Source organism: Palaemon carinicauda, chromosome 9, assembly GCF_036898095.1.
Source record: "Palaemon carinicauda isolate YSFRI2023 chromosome 9, ASM3689809v2, whole genome shotgun sequence".
Lineage (NCBI taxonomy): Eukaryota > Metazoa > Arthropoda > Malacostraca > Decapoda > Palaemonidae > Palaemon > Palaemon carinicauda.
This window is the reverse complement of record NC_090733.1, coordinates 135558809-135584161: the sequence shown is the minus strand read 5'-3', so window position 1 is coordinate 135584161 and position 25353 is coordinate 135558809. Positions and strand designations below refer to the sequence as shown.

Sequence of the window (25353 nt, the reverse complement as noted above, 5' to 3'; positions counted from 1 at the left end):
CTATAATGAGAGAATAGGTAGGAATCTTACCTTATATTGCAAGACATGGAGGTTGGAATAGAGTTCTTGAAATTCGTCTTTTTCATTCTCGAGTTCCAGATTTAAAGATTTATAAGGTCGCTCATGAATGGCAGAGGCAAGGGGCAGTGACATTGCCCTAGCAAGCAGGACAATGCCCTAGAGACTGACCATATTTTATATGATCACCGCCCAAACCCCTCCTCCACCCAAGCTAGGATCAGGGAGGGCCAGGCAAATGACTGCTGATGACTCAACAGATAGACCTATAGGCTCCCCCAAAGTCCCCAACCGTAGCTCACAAGGATGTTGTAAGGTTGCAGACACTAATGGCACTAACGAGACTGAGCGGGACTCGAACCCCCGACTAGCAAACACCAGGCAGAGACGTTACCAATCAGGCCACAACAACCGTAGAATAATTGCCTTCTTTTTAACTATTACTTGTAATATCTATTTTAACTTAATCTAGATACAGTATATTTACTCATTTATTATAATTATTCCTTTCTTTTGCTTTCTTTACTTAACGTAAAATCCTTTTTCTACGGATTATCACTTGGCAAATTCATATTTTAGTTCACTACTTGTAAATTATCGATAACAAAACATTACAATTTTATCTATTATCTTTCACCACAGGTCCTACAGTTTGACCCCACAATGGCTGGTCTGGTCCTTCTTGTAGGACAAGTAGCAGACGGCCTGAGTACTCCTTTCGTGGGAATCCTTTCAGATATGGAAAATAAAATTCCTATGTGCGCGAGATACGGTCGAAGGAAAGTCTGGCACTTGGCGGGTGAGTTTATTTACTTGATTTCGTTCTTTCTTTAGAACGGCTCTTCTGTGTAGAGCTATTTTATGTGCTTGTTCTCATTTTTTGATTTGTGTAAACTGGCTTTTCGCTTATTTAACTCTTCGAAAGGATTATTATTATCACGATTACTTGCTAAGCTACAACCCTAGTTGGAAAAGCAGGATGGGATAAGCCTAGGGGTTCCAACAGGGAAAATAGCTCTGTGAGGAAAGGAAACACAGAAAAAATAAAACATTTTAAGAACAGTAACAACACCAAAGTATCTAGACAACAAAAAGTTATTATTATTATTATTATTATTATTATTATTATTATTATTATTATTATTATTATTATTATTATTATTATTATTGCTGCTTAAATTAACATCAGTTAAAGTCAATTTTGAAAAAGTATTGCCTATAAAGAACAATGCAAATCCGTTTTATAAACAAACTATTTTATATACCTGATTATAATTTCTATTTTCATAACATAGGCCTACATTTTTTATCCAAACTATACGAACACAAATTCAATCATGTACGCTCATTGACAATCAACTATTTCTAGATTCATAGAAGCTGCATTTTCAGATTTTCAATAAATAAAAAACTATATTTTCATCATTATAGGCACGATACTGGTAGCCGTAAGTTTCCCGTTCATCTTCAACTCCTGCCTGGGATGTAGAGCCTCAAGCCAATGGACGCAATTTGCCTACTACGTCTTCTTCGTGTGCGTCTTCCAGTTCGGGTGGGCCTGCGTCCAGATCTCTCATCTGGCTCTCATTCCCGAACTCACGACGAAGAAACACCAGAGAACGGAGCTTAATTCCATTAGGTAAACATAGCAAAGTTATACTCTATTCTTCTTGGATTCTTTTCAGTGAGGCAGATTTGCACAGACTCACAGGGGTGCCCTTTTAGCTCGGGAATGTTTCCTGATCGCTGATTGGTTGGACAAGATAATTCTAACCAATCAGATAGCAGAAAACGTTTCCGAGCTAAAAGGGCATCGCTGCGAGTCGGTGCAAAGGCACATCATAAAAAAAAATTGATTATAGTCAGACACCTCAATCTTACTTTATTATAATGACTAAAATATTATTATTTGTGCGTTTGCACTTTCTTTTCATTATTTTCTGCCTTCATATGCTTCCATTCATATTTTCCTAAGTTTATTCATTTCTGTGATTATCAGTAACTAGTATAATGGCCCTATAAAAACATGAATTTATACAATTCATATGCAAAAGTATGTGTTTACATTTAAAGGCCATTTATGAATGACAGAGGCAAGGGACAGTGACACTGCCCTAGCTAGCATGACAATGCACAAGAGACTGACCATATATGCATATAATCAGAGCCCAACAGTTTGCGGAACACGGTTTGACAGACAAGTTTTAGGCCGAGAGCACATTAGCGACTCTGTGGCGCCACAAAGCCACAGCATCGTGTGGCGGGGATGTGGTCTCCCATAGGTTTCCATTGTTTTCAAGTTTTGCCGCGCAAACTAGCGACTGTGGCAAGCGACTGTAGCTCTCTGTCGCTCATCCCCGCCACAGGCGTGGTGTGACTTTGAAAACAATGGAAATCTATGGGAGACCACATCCCCGCCACACGATGCTGTGGCTTTGTGGCGCCACAGAGTTGCTAGTGTGCTCCCGGCCTTGAAAGTGATGTTCGGTTGTCGAACGGCTCTAAGAAAGTCTGTTCTCACCTGACTTTTGTGGGCGGGGCTTCATTGTCCATAAACCCTTATGCATTTGTGGCTGACTCCACCTCTTCGAACCTTTGGACAAGCAGGTTATGTTCGCCAACCGGGTTCGATGAACCGTTCGATCATGTAAACCCCGCTTTAGACCCATCTTACTAGCCTCCTGGCTAGTACAGTGGTAACGTATTTGCCTAGCATTCGCATGGCAGCATATCGATCCCAGCCCGGGACCGTGAGTTTAAGCTGTTTACTGTGGGAGGCCACTGCTGTGGTAGGGCACCACAGGGGGCTGGTTGGGCTTGCCCGGCTGAGGTTCTAGTGAGCATCTATTCTTATGGAACTGAAACCAGACACCTTTAACCTTTAAAGACAATATCAGAGTTTTTCTTTCTCTTCAGGTACGCCTTTACTGTGCTATCGAACCTGAGCGTCTTCGCTGTCACTTTCCTAGTGCTGAAAACAGGATCGAACAGCGATGATGCCAACCAGAGGGTTATCAGACAGACCAACTGCACAGCCCAAGACGACGTGGCAGTTGAACCCGTTGAAAAACCTTGTTATTTGGATACTATTGGACCCGAAGATGTGGGGAAATTTCATGTGAGTCTTGCTGTCTGTGGTCTGTCTCTGTCTTCATCAAAGAATTGTTGTTTTGAAAGTTTTAGTGACATCTTTCAATGTATTATTATTATTATTAGTAGTAGTAGTAGTAGTATTGTTATTATTATTATTATTATTAGTAGTAGTAGTAGTAGTAGTAATAGTAGTAGTAGTAGTAGTGGTAGAAGTATTGTTATTACTATTATTATTAGTAGTAGTAGTAGTAGCAGTAGTAGTAGTAGTAGTATTATTATTATTATTATTATTATTATTATCAGTGGTAGTAGTAGTAGTAGTAATAGTATTATTATTATTATTATTATTAGTAGTAGTAGTAGTAGTAGTAGTAGTAGTAGTATTATTATTATTATTATTATTATTATTATTACTAGTAGTGGTAGTAGTAGTAGTAGTAGTAGTACTTGCTAAGCTACAACCCTAGTTTTGGAAAAGCAAGATCCTATAAGCCCTAGGGCTCCAACAGGGAAAGTAGCCCAGTGAGGAAAGGAAACAATGAAAAATAAAATATTTTAAGAACTGTAACATTAAAATAAAAAAAAAATCTCCTATACAATTACAAAAACGTTAACAAAACAATAGGAAGAGAAATAAGATAAGATTAGTGTGGCCAAGTGTACCCTCAAGCAAGAGAACTCTAACCCAAGAGAGTCAGAAATGTCGTTCATGAACAAAATTACTTTGAATAAACGTTAGATATAGTTTTAAATGTTGATGGTATTATCGTAAACAGTTGCATATACATATATATATATATATATATATATATATATATATATATATATATATATATATATAGGCCTACATATATAAATCTGTAAAAATGTTCTTTCTAGAATGTGGCTCTAATTTGCATGGCGGTGGGACTAGTCTTTTCAACGATCTTCCATTTCGGTGTCCGAGAGAAATCCTTTACCAAGGTCAGGGTCTCGAAGGGCGGACAGGAAAAAGAAAAGAGGAGAGACAAACGCCTAAACGAAGAAGGAAACCAGTTAAACGAAGGCAATGGAGAAAACGAAGAGGAGAGAACTGACGGAGGATGTGATGATGCCATCGTCGCTGTAGAGAACGTTTCCTATCGTCGTATGAAACTTTTGGATTGGTTTAAAGAAATTCCTTTTTATCAAATTGCCATTCTCTATCTAGCTACGAGGCTTTACGTTAATCTATACCAGGTTAGTTGCTATAGCATTCAACCTAAAGAATATAGTCTGTTTGTTTGTTTTTGAACAACTTCCTGACCATAATTTAACTCCTAGAGTAGTGAACAATTTCCTGACCACAATTTAACTCCTGCATTAGTGAAACTTTCAGGTATTAATTATCATGTTGAGACGTGGAAGGGATTCAATTTTGAAAGTCCTAGGTCAAAGCTCAAGGTCAAGGTCGAGCAAAAGGTCGACCGAATTGACCCTAACCTTAACCCCAAGTTCCCACACGGTTTTCATACTGTTTAAATACGCTCACGGTCTAAAATGATTTTGGGAAAGGCAATTAGCTGGTTTCGAGAAATAAGTTGCCGTGGTGGAGGTCTGCACCCTCAGTGTTATTGTTCTAGTTCAATTTCAGATTAACAATAAAAATTATTCAATGCTCAACTTTTTTTTTTATTTTTTTTTTTACAAAAAATCCTCATTTTTTAAAATTCATAATGATACACAGTTATAGGAAAATGTGTTACTGTGTTTGTAAATAGTATGGAAGCAGGTTTGAGAGAGAGAGAGAGAGAGAGAGAGAGAGAGAGAGAGAGAGAGAGAGAGAGAGAGAGAGAGAGAGAGAGAGAGTCTTACTGCTTAGAGTTTTGCATTCTTACCCATTATTAATAACTTTCTATTTTACTTGTCATCTAGAATGAAGAATCAAATTCTAAATATTGCCATGCTAAATTAAGACTACATATAGGCCTACTTGAATTTGTTTTTGAAAATCAAGTAGGCCTATTTTTTCCATAATCAGCAATCTGGTTTTACAATTTCATCAAATATCTTGGAAATTTCATTTCATGAAATTTTCTCCTCCAATCTAACACTAATTACAAAATTTCCTTTGATCAACATTTTCAAAAATCTCAGAAATATGTTTCTAAATATTCATAATCAAGTTTCATTTGAAAGCTAATAATTTGATAAAAAAAAATCAATGTTTTTCTATGTTGATTTATAGATTTATTTACTTTTCAGGTATATATTCTACTATACGTCCACCGTTGGGGACTGCTTATATGCATATATGGTCAGTCTCTAGGGCATTGTCATGCTAGCTAGCTATTTATATTTATCGATTTATTTACTTTTCAGGTATATATTCCACTATACGTCCAAGAGACACTAAACCTAGGAGAGACCTTCATTGCAACGGTGCCGTTCGCTATGTTCCTGGCCGGGTTCCTCAGCTCTGTGAGCATGAAGCACATCAACAAGAAGATAGGAAGAAAAGTATGAAAACAACGCCCCCCATCCCTCACTCCCATTATTATTATTATTATCATTATTATTATTATTATTATTATTATTATTATTATTAGTATTATTATTATTAGTTAGAAAGTATGGAAACAACGCCCCCATCCCTCACTCCCATTATTATTATTATTATTATTATTATTATTATTATTATTATTATTATTAGTAGTAGTAGTAGTAGTAGTAGTAGTTAGAAAGTATGGAAACAACGCCCCCATCTCTCACTCCCATTATTATTATTATTATTATTATTATTATTATTATTATTATTATTATTATTATTATTATTATTATTATTAGTTAAGCTACAACCCTAGTTTGAAAAACAAGATGCTATAAACCCAAGGGGGACAGGGAAATATAGCCTAGCGAAGAAAGGAAATAAGGAAATAAATAAACCAAGAAAATTAAAATGAAATATTTTAAGAACAGTAATAACTCTAAAACAAATCTTTCATATATAAACTATCAAAATAGACTTATGTCGGCCTGTTTAACATTAAAACATTCCCTGGAAGTTTGAAATTGTTAAAGTCATTGATTAAAACTAACATGTTAACATTTCAAACTGTTCATATCAAAACTTTGGTATGTCTCAGGTTGCATAAAATGGGACGTTTGTTTATTTTTTTTTTATCTTTTTATTAAAAAGTTATATTACACCTTTACAATCACAATATTCACAGTATAATTACATTTAATTGCATTTTTCTATAAACAAATCCATCTAATTTAACAATTTACATCACACATCTTGATTTTAATTCTTAGTTACTTAAAAACAATAATTTATATACTTTTTGTTTATGATAATATAAAATAAGAATAGGCCTACAGCTAATTTTAATATCATTTCTACGAGGTAAGCTACACCCCTAGTTGGAAAAGCAAGATGCTATAATCCCAAGGGCTCCAACAGGGAAAAAATAGCCCAGTGAGGAATTTAAATAAGGAAATAAACGATATGAGAAATAATGAACATACGTCATAATCACTGTTCTCTTCCACAGCGCGCATTCACAGCCGGCTGCATCGTAGGCCTAGGTGGATGCCTATGGGTATGGCTAGGAGAAGGGAGCAATTACGGGCATTGGGGCATCTTCGCCGTGGCAGCTCTCCTGGGCATCGCAGGATCTACCCTGCTCATCACCTCGCTTTCCTTCACAGCTGATCTCATCGGGGATAATGTGGAAGGAGCTGCTTTCGTCTACGGTTTCATGAGTCTCACGGACAAAATCTCCAATGGCGTCCTTATTATGCTGATTCAGGACTTCAATCCAGACGAGTAAGTGTGTTTTCGTTCGCCATATTTCTTTTAATTAGAGAGAGAGAGAGAGAGAGAGAGAGAGAGAGAGAGAGAGAGAGAGAGAGAGAGAGAGAGAGAGAGAGAGAGAGCTTATAGTGCCCATTATAAGTATATAGTATTCTGTGACAGCCCCCGTTATGGTAGAAAAACTTAAGGGACTATAAACACCCCCCCCCCCCAAAAAAAAAGTATTATTCTACTATTTACTTCTGTATTAACTCAAAGATAATTTAGAATTCAAGCACTTTTATCTAATATCTCTTTGGATAGTAAGGAGTATATGTGGCATATAATGCTTGAAAGCATGTAGTTCAAGAGTGTTAAAATGACACATACATACATACATACATACATATATATATATATATATATATATATATATATATATATATATATATATTATACATACATATATATATATATACATATATATATATATATATATATATATATATATATATGTGTGTGTATATATATATATATATATATATATATGTATATATATATATATATATATATATATGTATGTATGTATATATATACACATATATGTATATCTATACATATATCTATATATATATATATATATACAGTGTATATATATACGTATGTAATATATATATGTATATATACAGTATATATATATATATATATATATATATATATATATATATATATATGTATGTATGTATATATATACACATATATGTATATCTATACATATATATATATAATATATATATATATATATATATATATATATATATATATATATATATATATATATATACAGTGTATATATATACGTATGTAATATATATATGTATATATACAGTATATATATATATATATATATATATATATATATATATTATAAAACACACACACACACACACACATATATATATATATATATATATATATATATATATATATATATATATATATGTATATATATATATATATATATATATATATATATATATATATATATATATATATATATGTGTGTGTGTGTGTATTATCATAAAACCATTTTATAACCAGCAAAAAATAAAATATACAAGCTAAATTTTAATATTACAGACGTCAGAACCTTCAAAGTAAAGACGAATGAACTATATAAAAATGTAACTTTATAATTTCCTTTTTCCAAAACAGGGGTTGGTACTACCGCTACGTCATTGCCTTCGCTTGCGGTTCAGCCTGCATTTTGGGCATTCTCGTCACCCTAACCCTCACTAGATTCAAAGTCGGAGATAGAAGAGGTGAGTCCCTTTTCCAGTCAGTTACCAGATAATGTCTGGTGAACTGTAGGCCTATGCCTTGTATGGCTGGTAGGGAGGGAGTCTTCCACTTGGGTTAAAGATCTCTTGCTTGAGGGTACACTCGGGCACACTATTCTATTTGTTTCTCTTCTTGTTATATTAAAGATTATATTCGCTTGTTATTTTCAAGTTTTTATGGTTCATGTATGAAAGATTTATTTCAATGTTTTTATTGTTCTTAAACTTCTTGTAGTTTTTCCTTATTTCCTCTCCTCACTGGACTAGTTTTTTCTGTTGGAGCCCTTGGACTTATAGCATCCTGCTTTTCCAACTAGGGTTGTAGCTTAGCAAGTAATAATAATAATAATAATAATAATAATAATAATTATTATTATTATTATTATTATTATAATAATAATATATTTACTTTCTATAGATAAATTTCTGATATCTACAAAACAAGTGCTTTCAATGTTTTTAGTAAGTTTAAACAAATTATATGCTGTAGAACTATATATATATTTTCTTGTTCATAAAGACAGTATCCATGTACTGTATGCTTAATTATTCATTATAAATAAGAACTGGAAATCAAAATACTATTCTTAGTTATTAAAGTAGACGCTAATAAAAAATATTTTTTTACATATTAGATCAATATATTTTAATTGCAAGAGCCCTTGGGTTTATAGCATCCTGTTTATCTCCAACTAGGGTTGTAGCTTAGCTAATAATAATAATAATAATAATAATAATAATAATAATAATAATAATTATTATTATTATTATTATTATTATTATTATCATTATTATTATTATTATCATTATCATTATTATTACAATTTCAACTCACTACAGAATAGTAATATATTACAAAACTATTTTGCATATTTAAAAAACTGTAACTGATACTTTGTCATGATTTGTTATATGAAAGATTTTTTTTTTCAACTAAATTAGTTTTGTGAAATTGTATTAAGCTAAAACACAGTTAGAGTTCTTTTGCATGAGGGTACACTCGGGCATTCTATCTAATTTCTCTTCCTCTTGTTTTGTTAGAGTTTATATAAGAGATATTTATTTTAATGTTGTTACTCTTCTTGAAATATTTTATTTTTCGCTTTTTCCTTTCCTCACTGGGCTATTTTCCCCGCTGGAGCCCCTGGGCTTATAGCATCCTGCTTTTCCAACTAGGGTGGTAGCTTAGCAAGTAATAATAATAATACAGAATATATTTACATCGTCTTTTCGCTGAGATACACAATTTCTTTAGTACTTAAACCATAAGTCAGTTGAGTAGCAGATAAGAGGCGAGTGTAATTTACTTTTTATCAGATAAAGGATTTTATCACAATCTAACTTATTTATAGGTTAAGAGGATGACGAAACCGTGATAAATTCGGTGATAGTGATGATAATTCTAAAAGCATTTTTATTTTTTATTTTTTTTTTTTATTACAGTTTACACAAGGGAAGAAATTTCACCAGAAATGGGGAATGAATCCAACACGTAGATCTTCTTCTCAGACCACGTCCGACACCAGACCGAATCTGGCTCAGCCGGAAACAACTGGAATCAGTTCTGCCAGAAACATATTTATATTTTGGGGTTTCCTTAAATAAATATACACTTATATACATATACATGCGTGTATATACGTGTATATAAACTCGCACGCATGTGTTTATAAAAGTGTACATGTTATCTTTTGCATAAAGATTTCACTAAGTTCATATAGTTGGTCTAGATGTATATGTATGTGAGTATGTCTGCACGTGTATGAATACTGTTTTATATACTGTGAATGTTTCGTTCATTATTGTAGTCTCATTTAGATGGTATTTATTCAATAAATGTGTAAATTACAAATCTGTTCTAATATATCAGTCACAAACTGAAATATGCAGAGAAATATTGTTTGGTGTTAACGAGAAAGAAATTATATAGAAACCAACACACACACACACACACACACACACACACACACACACACACACACACAAGTTAATTATAATTTTAGCCTTGAAGTGATATAGCCAATTCTGTTCCAATACAGGTTAAACTTCTAACTTAGTGTATCTTATAGGCCTACCAAAATGCTCCATTGTCACACACAAACCAAAATTCTGTTTGCAATTTCATCATCGTTTCTAGTTGGAATTATAACATCTCAATGTCCTTATATGTCTATTATTCTGTAAGATTAAATGGTAGGTCATCCAAAGTCTCAATTAGACCTATATATGTTTATATTTTCCATGTTCCTTTTACTTCTATTTTGATGATATTTTATCAATAAAGCAGATTTGCCTGCACTGTTTACTTTATTACCTACTTGTAAAACGGCGTTATTTTAGAGAAAAATCAAACGGCGTAGGCCTATAGACTATAGAGATGAAATGTTCACCTTGCGTGACTGATGGAATTAGTGTAAGTACCATTGGGCAAAACAATTTATAGGCAGGTTGTGATATCTTCCATTGATTAATCGTCACTGAATAGCACCAAGAGCCGTACGTAGGCCTACCTTGAATTGGGCTTGCTAAATGCAATCAAACAGCTATATATACTACTTGCTGTGCAAAGATGGAAAACCTAAATTATTCTTAAATATTTAGAATTACGAAATCAACAATCTCTAGATCGATAATAAAAAAGATCGTATATACTATCGATGGCTGACGTAGGCCTAGGCCTATTTCGTAAAATTGGCGAGAGAAATGTGATGCAATAACTTGAGGGAGTCTGTAATTCTAGATGCATATATACGTTGCACCACATCGGTGACGAAATGTGTGTATTTTGGGAGTGGAGGGGTTCCGGGTTCAAACTAGTTAGATACGTAATGTGTTATTTTTCGGCTTCTGGCTTCAAACCAGTTAGATACGTGTATAGGCTCCAGTTTGTGGCACTGGGTGCCAACCAGATTTCTATTCGTACTAGTTGCGACCTCATATGTTGGTGCTAAATTTACAATATTGGTACGGCATATATATGACAATAAATGAACAATATGTGGTGTGGAATGTTGAGGGCATTGATATGCATATGATAGAATGACCGTGAAGGTCCTGTAGAGTGTAGGCCTACGATACTGGCAAGGCATAGATATAATAATAAACGAGAAATATTTTGTGTGGAATGTTGAATGCCTTGGAATGCACATGCTAAGATGACCGTGAAAGTCCTGTAGAGTGTAGGATTCCGTTCAAAGTAAAGTAAAATAGATATTGAATGTATGAATACTGAATGTACATAACAACCCAAGTCGGGTATGAATAGAGGTGATGTTATGGCGATTCTTACATGCATTCGTGTAAAAAAAAATTCAACTTGGACATTGATATAGTTCGCAAACAAACGATTTACGTAGTACGTGCAACTCTCATTGCAATATTGATTTGTATCGAGAAGGAATTTCCGAATGGAGAACAGGATCCATACGTGTATCGTAGCAAGTCAATGACTCACTCCCACACGGTCTCAGGCAGTCAGTCTAGAGTGTAATTTTCATTCTTGCACGACGTATTACACTACCGAGGGACTTTATAGGTATCCTACAACGTAATTCTAAAGGACATCATCTACTTTCACTTGCTGGTCTATTACTCAAGTCCGCTGCAGACTCTACGGTAAGTAATTGTGCTTGGAAAGATATTAATTTTAATAATTTAGTTCCTGTATCGAGTCTTGCCTTAAGGCAAAATGGCCATCCCTGTAAAAAATCACCTACGTTATAATGTTTAAATTCCATGATATATCTCTTCGTCGGCTGTGCCTCGCTTCATTTAACATCAAGGTTATATAACATTTAACATCTATGTTATATTTTAACATATTTTTGTTTGTTCTTAGTGTTTTTATCTGTTCATGAAGAGAAATGTTCAAGGGGGAAGTTCAGTGGGCGGAGCCTTAACAAAGATAAACATAAACAACTTCACGTGTATGAGTCGGGGCGAATTTATCGCAATTTTCACGATGATTAGAAAAGTTCTATATGATTTCCTTATTGGATGTGACATTTACTCTTGATTTGGTCCAAATTTAGTATATTGAAGGTAATATAAGCGTTCCTTATCATTTGTTACCTTAGTAAATAGGTCTAGATTTTTGTGAAGGCCGTTAGTCTAGGCCTACCTGCAAGTAAGCCTATATGGTTCCGTTCTTATCAAGATTATCTAAATGATTACTCATCCACCTTTCAAAATGTATTTATGTATGATCGTGGCTACATGCATGTATGATGACGGCCAATTAAGAGAAGACATTTTAAGTGTTGCCAGGGGCGTTAACTCCCCCTTGTTAGGTCTAGACTAAGGGTGTTGGCAGGGTATATGTATGATTGCGGCCATATGCATGTATGATGATGGCCAATAAAGAGAAGGCATTGTAAGGGGGTTGCCAGGGGGTGTTATCCCCCCCCCCATGTTAGGTAAAGACTAAGATAAAGGGGTTAGCAGGGTGTATGTATGATTGTGGCCAATCAAGAGAAGGTATTGTAAGGGGGTTGCCAGGTTAATGCCCCCCATGTTAGGTAAAGACAAAGAGTATGGCAATGTAAAGGGGTTCGCAGGGTGTATGTATGATGACGGCCACATGCATGTATGATGACGGCTAATTAAGAGAAGGCATTGTAAGGGGGTTGCCACGGGCCGTTATCCCCCCCATGTTAGGTAAAGACTAAGATTACGGCAATGTAAAGGGGTTAGCAGGGTGTATGTATGATTGCGGCCACTTGCATGTATGATGATGGCCAATTAAGAGAAGGCATTGTAAGGGGGTTGCCACGTGCCGTTATTCCCCCCATGTTAGGTAAAGCCTAAGAGTGCAGCAATGTAAGGGGGTTTGCACGGTGTATGTGTGATTGGGGCCACTTGCATGTATGGCGACGGCCAATTAAGAGTAAGAACTGTAAGGGGGTTGCCAGGGTAAGGCCCCCCCCATGTTAGGTAATGACAAAGAGTACGGCAATGCAAGGTGGTTCGCAAGGGGCCGTTAGCCCCCCGGTAGGTAGGGACACAGCTTGTAAGTTAGGTTAGGCGGAGCCGTTTAAGGCGGTGTTCTATTGAAGAGGTTTTATAGATCAGACAGATTTCGTATTACAGCAGCCTTGTCTTATGAACGGCTAGAAAATGGTACCAAATTCCTGTTTTTTATGCATGCGGGAGGACCTGGCCGCTGATATACAAGGCTCTCAAAATCTTAACTGCTACAGTTATTATATTCTTTGATTGCCAATCCTTTGCTTGGCAAAGAAATGACAGTAATATTTACTGTAGGACAATAAGAATTATTTTTAGTGTAGATATTTTCGATTGTTCTGATCCAAATAATTGGGGAAATCCGTATTTTTCGAATTATAGACTTTTTAATTTTCATAGGTTTTGACAGCAAAACCACATTTGTTCTGACAATAAATACAAACCCTTTAGCTCCTTTTTAGGTTATACTTACGGCGAAGGTTGAAGACTAGCCGTAAGACAGGTGTAACACCCCACCTCTAGTTAGCAGGGGTTAGGGGACTAGTACCAGCTACCCCACTCACACACACACTGGTGTTGTCTTGCCACATTTTCTTTTAGCTCGGGCGAGAGTGGACGTTGTCTCTCCCCGCCTCCCAATTCTGACTGCCATTTGACTAACGCTGTTTTGGTTGCTCTTTTCTGGTGGGACTGTTTTTCTTCCTAGGTCGTGTCTGGCCTGTAGAGGACGGCCTTGTATGTAGGACGACACCTCCGAGCAATGCCCTGAGTGGTCTTCCTCCCGGATGGAGTGACTTTGACAGCAACGTAAGGAGAAGTCTAAAAGAGAGACTTCTCCTTCAGTGTCTTCCTTGAAGTTGAAGAAACCTTAGATTACCTCTTTTAACCCTAGAGCCTTTCCCTAAGCTCCTGCTTGTTCGCTTTTCTCCGTGGACCGATGGAACTGGAGTGTTGACCAATTAACTCCAGGACAACCCTTTGGTTCAAAGGATGCTGTTGCTTCCCCCTGGCGAAGCAGCGCCGCCCTATCCCTCTGGGGTGTCCTTCTCAATTTATCTTTTATAGATTTGGCCCTCGGTTGGTGCTCCTGGCAGCCCATCGAAAGAAGGCCTGGTTGAGCTGCTGTAGTTGGGAGCAGAGAGGAAGCAAACACTGGCTTCCTCAGAAGTGAAGTTCGATCCCCTTCCTAGGGGCTCCGAAGGTTTCGTGCCGGAGGAGTTCCCTCTTCTGCTGCCAACATTGTTCTGCTGGGCCCAACTTCTCCACCTTTGCCTGAAGCAGCTTCTGCTGCCTAAGACAGTGCTTCCGCTTGTTCTGAGTTAGCTTAGCTTGTGGAGTGGGAACAAGGTCTTAGGCATGTTTCTGTTCCTCTGGGGGGGTCACCTTTCCCATTAGCGGGTGAGGTCCGCACCTGAATAGTCTTTGCCACGTGGTTCGTCAGGTCACCGCCTGCCTCTCCTCCACCGTTCTCCAGCCCTTCGGAGCATGACTCCTTTGCGGAGGATGCTTGCCCCTTGTGAGTTCGATGCACGCCATCGTCTCCTCAACCTGTTCTTGTGCCTGAATCTAGGAGTGTGTGCCATTCCCCTAGGGGAACCCCCTAACCTTCGTCAACGGATCGCAGTCCGTGCCACTCTTCCCAGCTCTCACCTTCCACCTACAGCAGAAGGCACACCCATGATGACACTTGCAATAGACGTACACTTGCAATAGACGTTTTCCTCGTTCCTGGTTCAAGAGCTCGACAGCGTGTGATCCTCCAACTGTTCCCCACCACGCGTCTTCTAGGGATCAGTCTCCCACATGTCAGCGCATGCCAGCTCGCTCCTACTCTTCACGCGACCCTGATGCACATCGTCGGCAAGATTGGGACCTTTCACCTGGTGATAAGTGCACTCCGTGTCATTCTTTACCAGATCACTATGCTCCCAAACAGCCTACACCTGATTGTATTTGTGAGTCTGTTCGTTGTCCTGAGTGTACGACCACCTTCCTGCCCGCAACCTGCAGTCTACACATGATCGCCCTTTTGCGTGTTCCCACGACACGCCTTCTCCAAGATCTTCTAGATTAGTGCATGACCCAGCTCCTGCCCGTGTCCAAGATGCGCACTCTCCGAGACCTTCCAGAGCAGCACGTGTCCATGACGCGCACTCGCCGAGACCTTCTAGAGCTTCTACTCACTCCTATGACGCGCCCTCGCCTAGATCTGCTATAACAGCGAGTGATCCAGCCCATGTGCCTCCCCCTTCGTCAGCGCGCAACCTCTTTGTGGTATGTGATGAGGTAGCGTCTCCAGTTTTCATCAATGCGTTATCTCCCAGCAGAGCGTGAGCATCAGGTTCCACGTGGAAGCCCAGCAAGAGACCTTCCAGCAAACTGCAATCGACCAGTTCCATTTTCAACTGCTTGCAAGGGTACAGTGAGGGATCAGGAGTACGTTATAGCACGCCCCGCATGTTCTCCAGCTGCCTCTCTCAAGCCAGAGCAAGAGGCCATGCCGTTTCCGATATGGCCAGGTAAACGACCTCTCTCCCCTTTTCTTGTGCCTTAACTGCTGATTCCCAGGGTGCATTGTCCACCTCGTAGCCTCCCCAGTGAGAAGTCCTTTTGGAAAGTAAGTCCTGCCTCCAATCAAAAGTGGTGAGACAACAACGGTGTGAGTAGGGTACCTGGTACTAACCCCCCTACGCCCTGCGAACTAGTAGTTGAGTAGTTACACCTCGCTAAAATTCTTATGGATAGTCTTCCAGCTTTGCCGAAAGTATATCACTAATAAAGAGCTCAAGGTTTGTATCGTTAGGAAAAATACAGAACTACAGTACTTTCAAATTTGTCATTTGGAAAGAAACACGTAAGAGCACCACCTCACCTAACCAAGGACTCGTATCATTAAGAACTTATAGCTCCATGGCCTTATCTTACCCTGAGACCACAGTATTCATATCATACTAGGTATAAGTCTCAACACAGTGTTTGTCTTCCAACCGTCGTCAATCCTAGTTCCTAACAGATGAACTAGATGATGGGGTTCAAACTAATTTTTTAATAGGGTTATATTCAATTATGTTTGTAAAAATCCATATCTGAATATTGTGCTACAGGCATTTTGATGATATCTACTTTTTTCACCTGTTTTACCTTTGGTTTTTAGGACATTTTGATATTACTGCTAGTGCAAACCATTGATTTTCCCTATAGGCTTATAGCTCTGGTTTATGAGACGACACCATAGTGCAATATTAGTTATTGTATTGGAAATGGTAATCTGGTAAATCTCTTGAAGCCTTGATTCTGTTTTTTTTTTTTTTTTTTTTTGATCTGTACTACTTCCAAAGGGAAGCTCTTGCTTACATGTCTTAAAATGCCGAACTTGATTTTCACATTGTCTCTCCTCTTAGTACCAGTAGCCATTTATGATCTCCAATCAGAGATTCGGTCCTACACAAATACAAACTACACAAATACAAACCATTGTTCTTTGATAGGAGTATAATTACAGCGAAACGAGAAATGCCTGTTTAAATCTATAAATGAGGTAGTGGTATTTACGTGGGGTGGCGGCTTAGATTTTAGCCGCTGAGCAGTATACAAAGATGTCAATTCACTTTGGCTCTTTTAATTTCTTTTGCTTTTACTTTGCAGTGTGTGTGTGTGTGTGTGTGTGTGTGTGTGTGTGTGTGGTGTGGTGGAAACTGCACAAGTAGACATGGCCCGGTAAACCTGGGGTTTATGATTCGAATTGCCGTGTACCCGCGTTTCCTTTGTATTTTTTTGTATGATTCCACGACTTTACGTAGTAATCCCAATAACAAGTGAAAGTTATGGCTCCCTCTACAGTGGTTAGAAGTTGGGAAGAAGAATAAAACTCTTCATTTTCATCCCTTCCAGTAGGAGGATCTTGGTGGTGTGTACGACCAACGAGCACTTCCATCGTACAAGTGTGAGCATAGAGGCAAACGATTTTGTCTCCATCACCGAGACAGATCACCATGCTCACAGCCTCCATGCACCAGGTCTCCACATTCCCGATCTCCATGCTTCCAGTCTCCGTATGCACCATCACCACAAGATCGATCTTCTCGTGATAGGACACCTCGCTGTAGATCTTCACGCAATTGGACACCTTACCACTCGTCTAGCGGTTGTGGCGTCCGAGTCACAGTCTGCCGGTTACCTGCCTCCCTTTCATTGTTCTAAGTCTTCGTATTGAGATCCCTTCTTGTAAAGAGATCTTGTTCTTTTCTGTTTGCGCTCTCTCTTCTGTGTGCTTTTACTGTATGTGCTCTCTCCAGTTGGTACTTGTGCTGCTGATGTCGAGCATTCGCTTGCTTGTGTGCGCACTGTCGTCACTCTTCACTAAGCGCTCATAATTCTGACTTAGCGCATTCACAGGCTGCCCAAATGCGCTCTCCTGTTACCACTCATTCTTTTGATAGTGAGTACTGTACAGTACTTCTCTACACGTGACGTGTACGCGTAAGCTCTTGGTGTCACACCTGTTCCACTGTTACTTCACAGACCTCGTATCGCCAGAGTGAAGGTGGAAGGAATCACTGAAGCCCAAGATGACTAAATTGGTATAGTCTCGAGACTTAAGCAATACCCCGGCACAGTTTCGTGGGAGGAACAGCACTCTACCAAAAATCCAATCCCCATGATTATTGTCTTCTAGTATGTAGATTACTGGTTACAGTAAGGTGCAAGTATTTGTTTTTGTAGGGTACAATAATTTATGAATGTTAACCTTTTTACCCCCAGGCTGTTTGGAACTTTCCAGGCCTTAACCCCCGGGGTTACTTTTTTTTTAAGCACATTTTGCAGTATATATTTTTTAGATTGCTCTAACAGCCTTAATTTTCGTCATAGAGAGGTAAGGCTGGTCTCATTTTCTTGGAAAATGGCTGAAGTTTCCCCAAAAATTATCAAAAATATGCAAAAAAAATTGTAAATAGCGGTTTTTTGCAAGGACGTACCGGTACGTCCGTGGGGATAAAGGGATGTGTTTTGTGGAACGTTGTACGTTCTTTTGGGGGGTAAAAGGATTAAGGGATTGCCTCTTTTTTAAAAGTAATATCTTATGCATACAGTACTGTATGTATGTATGTACATACATTGTTATGTATATAAGATATAACTTAAACAGAAATCAACATACACCCCGGTGTAGGAACGTATCCGTGTTATAACCCGAGGACCTCCTGTACATTCTTAGAAGCTATATACCGTAAAGGCTTTCTTCCCTGAGAAACCTTTTGTCTCGGGGTTCAGATGCCCATCGCACTTGTTCAACTACCCTTTTGGACACTTCATGGTATTCAGCGACTTTCGGATTGCAGAACTTCTGACAACTGCTTTAAGCCTGCTCCAGCATTTCACGATACGATGGAAGGGGAACTTATGATCATTCTCATCGCTTTTACATGTAGGCTATGATTTCTTGCCTTTACTTCGATGGGTTGCAGAATTGCAAGAGCCTGTACTTAGCCACAAGGGCCAGGTAATCTACAACAGTAACATTACCTTCACGAGTGTCAAGGTTTCTTTGTACCCTGTCATGTGTGTTTCATTTTCAGGGAAATATTCCAATTGTGACCGGTAACTATAAGATTGGGATATGCTGTATATGTGTACAGTACAAACAGAAGCTGTGATTGGGAATAATGGGATTAGTAACGGCGATCGGGAACTGCATGATTGAAACTTACGCTCATTCCTCAGGTATTCGTTACCTTGAGTCACCAGGGAACTAGTTAATGTGTTCCAGTTGCCTGTTCCTTCTCAGTGCTCAGACTACTGTACCCCAAAGAGAAGGATGAGGTCACTGAAGCAAAGGACAGACATTCTAGCAGAGTCTTTTTAAACATCTTACTTACCTGGTAGTTATATATATAGCTTATTCCCTGACGTCACGGCAGAATTTCAAAACTCGCGGCAATCGCCGATTGGGTAGCCAGGTGTACCACCATTGCGCCCTCTACCCAGGTACCTGGAACCATTCCAACTATTCCTCAGTTCTTCCCTGCCGCCTCACCGGTGACATCTTTGGAATTTCGCTCGCTGTAGCCTGTGTTGATTGCAGTTATTTTGGTGAAGTGCAATTTGGTTTTGGCTTTCGCTCGATTTGGATTTGTTTTTTGGTATTTTCTTGGACCCGATTAGATATTGTTGTTTTGACCCTTGCTTGTTTTGATCTCTCTTTCGATTTTTTCGTAATGTCTGACTTCTTCGAGTATTAGAAGGTGTGTGAGAGGCTGTAAGACCCGGCTTGCTAAAGCCTCTGTTGATCCCCACTCCATTTGTGTGAAATGTAGAGGTAAAGGTTGCGAGTTGGATGATCGTTGTGATAAATGTGTTATTTTGTCTGAGAGTGAATGGTTGGAGTATGACCGCTACACTCGTATGCTTGAAAGGGATTGGATCAGGAGAAGTAAAAGTTTATCTCGTTCTTCTAGGGATTGTTCCCCTCCCCGTGTCAACGAACCTATTGAACCTTCCCCTGAAGTGGTTGTTCCAGATCCCACTACTGTTAAACCTAATGAACCAACTCTGAAGGACATGATGGTGGCCTGCGAGAGAGTGGAGTCGCTCGCAGCCGACAGGACTAAGTTATGGTCCGATGTGAAGGAGTTGAAGATTACAAGTGTCAGTGCTAAAGGGTCAGTGAAATTAATCAGTGCAGTGGAGGGTGCGGCTGCTCGGACCTGTCGTTCTCATAGCCCTAGACCTCTTCCAAGCTCCCCAACCCCTGGGAGAAGGAATGTCGACAGGTGAAGGAAGGCGAGAGGCGTTAGCTCCTAAGCAGTCGTCCCCTCGAACGTACCTGTTGACGCTTTCCAGGACGCTCGCCCTCGCCATGGGAAAGGCGAGGTAAAAGTGCTTTCGTCTTCATCGGATGATGCAGCGCCCAGACGGGGCTGGCGTCTTGCATCGAGACCTCTTAAGAGGAAAATTTCCGCTCTTGAGCAGCGTCGTGTTATGATGCCTCAGGCGCCAGGTTACAGCCATTGGAGCAGTCCGGAGCGTTTTCTTTCCTGCTCTGAGGAAAGTTCTCCTGCCAAGCGCCCATCTACTTCGGTCTGAGATAGAAGGAAGTCTGAAGATGTCAGGTGGCCATCCCCATCCCCATCGGTTGGAAAACAGTTATCGGAGGCTGGCATGACCTCTGTGCATGCTCCTCCTCCCCCTTTGGATTGGTTCTCGTCTCCTGAACGTTCTGCGGTTTCCTTGAGCGACGTGGAGGGAGAACTAGTTGAGGAAGCAGCGTCTCCTGTTTGTCCACAACAGCAAGTTGATCTGAACTTAAGTGTACTGCAAGATATGCAGCAGAAACTCTCCTCCCTCATGAAGGTCTACCAGCCTGCAGACAAGAAAAGAGTGGCTCACCTAGACGCTGAGCATCAAGAATCTTCACGCCTTGACGCTAAGCGTCGAGAGGGTCATGACGCCGAGCGTCGAGAGGAGGAACATCATGCCAAGCGTCAGGAAACTGGAAGTCATGACGCCGAGCGTCAAGGAGTTGGACGTCGGGACGCCGAGCATCAAAACCTCGGACGTCATGAAACCGAACGTCGAGATCGCGGACGTCATGGCTCCGAGCGTCAAGTTTTGGAACACCGTGACGTCAGGCGTCATGATATTGGACGCCATGACGCCAGGAGTCAGGATAAAAAGGAGTTGACTCCAAGGAAGTAGGACGTCTCTACTTCGATTCGAGACCTGTCAGAAGAAGGGAACGATGACTCTCACCTTTCCCCTAGTTATCCCTTAGAGGAGGTGTCGGAAGAAAATCCGAAGAACCAACATTCGTCGGCGGATTTAAAGAGACTCATGAGAGTCTTTTCTGAAGTTTTTCCTGATAATTTTGTTCCTGCTGATCCTCGTTCCCCGCCTTCAGAGTTTACGCTTGGGAAGGCTTCGAAGGAATCACTTTTTATGAAGATGGTGTTGTCTTGCTCATCTAAGAGAGCCTTAAAGATGATGGGGGACTGGATGCAATCTAAGAAGAACCAGGGAAAATCTATTTTTCAATATTAATCTTACCCGATGATCATGTAGCTGTCAACTCTGTTGCCCGACAGAAATCTACGGTCGGGATACGCCAGCGATCGCTATACAGGTGGGGGTGTACACAACAGCGCCATCTGTGAGCAGGTACTCAAGTACTTCTTGTCAACAAGAACTCAATTTTTCCTCTGTCGTGCCACCGGCTAGACCTACTTGGATACGCTGTTGATTCTGGAGTTATTGTTCACGATTTGGTGATGTATTTGCTCTAGAGTTTAGCCTTCGCTATTCAGGAAGCTTTATCATTAGCTTAGCAAGCTTTTGGAATTAATTTGATTTAATTATGGTGACGAAGAGAGTATGGACTATCTTTCACTTTTAAATGGCCGACCCTTCCCTTAGACGGAAGTGTGTTTAGGTTTTTGAGCAAAGTTATAGATTTATTTTATATCTCTCCGCCATTTATAGGCCTCTTCGATTAACTTTCCTTTTATTATAAACTTATAAAAATTAATTTTTATGTTTGTTTATATGCGACCTTTCCTAATAGTAGACGGTCCTTACTTGGAACCGAAGTTAATTTACATTGAGCCCGTCATATCGTTTTTCCTGTTAAGAATTTATGCTATTTTAATTTTAATGTTTTTGAAAGAATTTCTTTGATAGTCTCGTACTGTTTTCAAAGTTGAACTAACGTTTTGTTTAGTCTCCGCAGTTGTTGACGTTCAGAACGTTCAACTTGCGCTCTATCGTTACGATAGAGAGAGAGTATTTCACGGTTTCACGTTGCAGTAAGAGTAAACCGATTCTAGCGTTTCGTTCATTCTTTCTTAGCTTAAATGGTTTTAATTCTAATAAAGGAACTTTTTATTTGGGAAACCTTTCAGTTTTTTTCCTTTAACAAATAATATGTTTTAACGATATATATAATTGGGCTCATCTCTCAGGTTCTAAGTCAAGAGAGAGAGAGAGAGAGATAGAGACGGAGGGAGAGAGAGGAGGATAAACGTTTCGTTCAAGCGGGTAACGTTGTTCTCGTTTTTTGCTCTTCTCCCTAGTCGCTATAGGGGAAGAAGGTAAAACGTTTCTAGAGTTTTATTCTTGTTCCCAGGCTTTATGCGGTGAGAGATTTTAAACGTAGTTTATTTGATCTAGTGTTTAGTCTCTTTTCCAGCCACTGAATTCTTTATCTTTCATTATGTTTTTCTGTTACATTGTAATACTGTTTTCGCAATTACTACCTTTTAATGAAGGATAGGATTGCGTGTTTCAGGTACAAACCACTTGAAGTTTCGAGTTCAGTGAAATAAGTGCAAACAGAAAATCAAAAGTGATAAAGTGATATGCGCAAAGTGTTACAGTGTTGTGTTCGAGGGTTCGTCTGTTCGTGCCAGTTGTTCACCTAGTCCGATACCTCTTACAAGCTCCCAAGCCCAGGGGAGAAGTAATGTCGAAGGACTTATGGGTTCCACAGGCCTTGATTGACGAACAGACGTTTCCCTCCGTGGTTTCGGGTGTATCTACACACATCGCCGACGTGATCACCCCACCCACACAAAGACGAGAGAGCCCATTTATTCCTCGTCTGCGGAAGAGGTTTCTCGCAGAAACCATGGACCAAATCTTGCAGCTTTTAAGTGCAAGTCGGTCCCTTCCGCGCAAGTCCAACGGCCTAGGTGTAGCCACTGGGTCAGTTCGGACTCGCTGCAGTACGACAACTGCACACCTCCCAAGAGAGGCAAGGTGGTACCGCAACAGGCAGTAACTCCGTCTGTTGCCGCACCAGCTGTTTTAGACCCTCAGTCACAACGGACAGTAGCTCCGTTTGTTGTTGTCTTTCATAGACCCTAGTGGTCTATGCTGCAGACTATACAGTCTCAGCTTGCTCCTTCATGCAGGAGTATCATGCTGGAAGGTTGACAATGCACCTGTTAACCTACAACCCGCCGAGGTTGTGCGCTCAGCAGATACTGCGGCTGCCTGCTCCCACCCTCCACCTGTGAGAGCTCCACCACCGATGCGCAGTCCACCCTGCCAGACGCATGTTCTTGCTGCACCATCTGCTAACATACGTGAGCTACCGCATCAGCAGTGGGAAGGTTCTGTAGAGCTGCCGGGTTCCAGCACTATGCGGCATTCTCCGCTGCCCATGCAGCATGCTCTGCATACCTTACAGCATGCTCTGCATACCTTACAGCATGCTCCGCATACCATGCAGCATGAGCCGCATACCTTACAGCATGCTCCGCATACCATACCGCATGCTCCTCAACCCACCGCAGCCCCTCCCACGCACCAGCACTCTGCTTTTGTTGTTGCCAGCTCCCTCACTCTGACTGCGGAGAAGGTTGACGATGCACCCGTGGGCCTACTCCTCCCACGGTTGTGCGCCCGGCATGGCTTCCTGCTCTCACACTCTTGTTGTGAGAGCTCCTCCACCCATGCACAGTCAACCCTGCCAGATGTATGATGACTCCCACACACAGAGCACTCCGTTGCCGTGCGTGAGCTACCACAAGCTGCCGTGTTTTGACACGGTGTGTCAGCCTCCGCAACACACTGTGGTTACCGCCACTCGCCAGCAGCAAACTAGTCAGTCAGGAGTTGAGGCTTCCCCACACAACTTTGGTTGTTGCCAACTCACAAACTGTCATACAGTTACATGACGTTGCCTTCTGGTCTGCTACTTATACACCAGTGCTGTATGTCCTCACGCTCCTGTTGTGGTTGACAGTTCAGTTTTTGACAAGTTCACAGACTGTCAAGCAGTTTCATAACGTTGCCTTCTGGTCTGCTGCTTTTGCACCAGTGAAACCCTCACTGAGAGAACCTAGCTTTTCTCGGATATGGTTCCTGTAGATGAGAAAGTGCTGTTCTCCCTCCTTCTGATATTCCCTTGAGGACTCTGTCATTTGGAGAGGAGCCTTAAGCTGCTTAGCCTCCTATGGACTTTTATTTAAGCATAACATGCTTCCAGGGAGGGTAAATGGTTCCGCTTCAGTCGCTAACCCCGTCTGTTGCCACACCTGCTCCCATAGACCTTGGGCTTTGTTGCAAGACATGCAGTCCAAGCTTAGTCCTTGATAGAGGATTTTTTACGGAGAAGACCCTTCTTGCCAACGACCTTCCTACCGGTTGGTTGTACGCCCTGTTGACGCTGAGGTATCCTACTCACGTCCGCCAGTTGAGATGGTTCCTCCACCGGTGCGACCCAGTGTGGGTTGCCAGTCGCACGTTGATGTTATGCTACTCTCGGAGGTGGTTGTGGACGTTCAGTGTGTCACTGGGAAGACGTTCAACAACCAGCAGAGGTGACTTGTTGTGACGCAGTGCGGCAACCTCAGCAACCCTATAAGGGGTTGTCTGTACTACCCAGACAGTCTAGACAGTTTCGGGTTGTCGCTGTACTTCCTCGCTTCCCCATGGTTGACAGTTCACAGACTGTGCAGCAGTACCATGATCTTGTGTCCGGCTCCGTCACGCATCCACCAGTGCGACCGGATTCAGCGAGTCAGACGTTGCCCACTCCGTTGCCGTTTCCTCATCAGTTTCGGATGAGGAACCCTCTGATGAGGACATGGCTGAACAAGAAGATCAATCCCCAGCCCTGCTATCCATCCAGAAGATGCTGAAGAAGGAATACGGCCCTGTCAGGCTGTGGATGAGTCTGGTTAGGACACTGTCATCCGTGGTGCATTTGGTGTCACTTGGAAGACTACACCTCCGTCCTCTTCGGTTTCATCTAGCTCTTCACTGGAAAGGACAAGACGCTAGAAGCGGTCTCGATCCCGGTTTCCGGAAGATAAGTCTGGTCTAACCTGAGGAAAGGACTTTATCAACCTATTATAGGGTCTTCCCCTGACTGTTCAGACTCCCAACCACGTTCTCTTCTCAGACGCATCGGACGTAGGCTGGGGTGCGACCTTAGGCGGTAGGGAATGCTCGGGATTATGGAACTCGCGTCAAAGGACAATGCATTTTAACTGCAAGAAGCTTCTGGCAGTAAGTCTGACCTGGAAAAGCTTCAGGTCTCTCCTTCAAGACAAATTAATGGAGGTCAACACGGACAACTCCCTGCTTTGATGTTCATCTCCTAGCAAGGAGGGACCTACTCTCTGACATGATGCGAGTTCGCTAGTGACCTCCTCTCCTGTTCAACAGGTCTAGACTTTT

The 25353-nt window shown here is 40.5% G+C and overlaps 2 protein-coding genes across 4 annotated transcripts in view; both read left to right on the top strand.

Annotated features, from left to right (window-relative positions):
- The window catches only part of LOC137647164 (major facilitator superfamily domain-containing protein 12-like), a 22920-nt gene extending 12405 nt beyond the window's left edge, over window positions 1-10515 (top strand). For both annotated transcript variants that reach the window (XM_068380443.1, XM_068380444.1), the window contains exons 3-10: window positions 661-817; window positions 1450-1657; window positions 2935-3136; window positions 3991-4329; window positions 5452-5589; window positions 6627-6901; window positions 8084-8190; window positions 9652-10515. In XM_068380443.1, the coding sequence (XP_068236544.1) occupies window positions 661-817; window positions 1450-1657; window positions 2935-3136; window positions 3991-4329; window positions 5452-5589; window positions 6627-6901; window positions 8084-8190; window positions 9652-9704 (1479 nt within the window). In that variant the 3' untranslated portion in view covers window positions 9705-10515. The remainder of the gene's footprint in view (window positions 1-660; window positions 818-1449; window positions 1658-2934; window positions 3137-3990; window positions 4330-5451; window positions 5590-6626; window positions 6902-8083; window positions 8191-9651) is intronic.
- A 1151-nt stretch (window positions 10516-11666) lies between these two features.
- The window catches only part of LOC137647163 (NFX1-type zinc finger-containing protein 1-like), a 181233-nt gene continuing 167546 nt past the window's right edge, over window positions 11667-25353 (top strand). Inside the window, exon 1 of one of the 2 annotated variants that reach the window (XM_068380441.1) lies at window positions 11667-11823. The gene's annotated coding sequence lies outside the window, so the exon portion shown is untranslated. Of the gene's footprint in view, window positions 11824-12119; window positions 12250-25353 lie in introns of those variants that run through there. The other variant, XM_068380442.1, reaches the window with a different exon arrangement.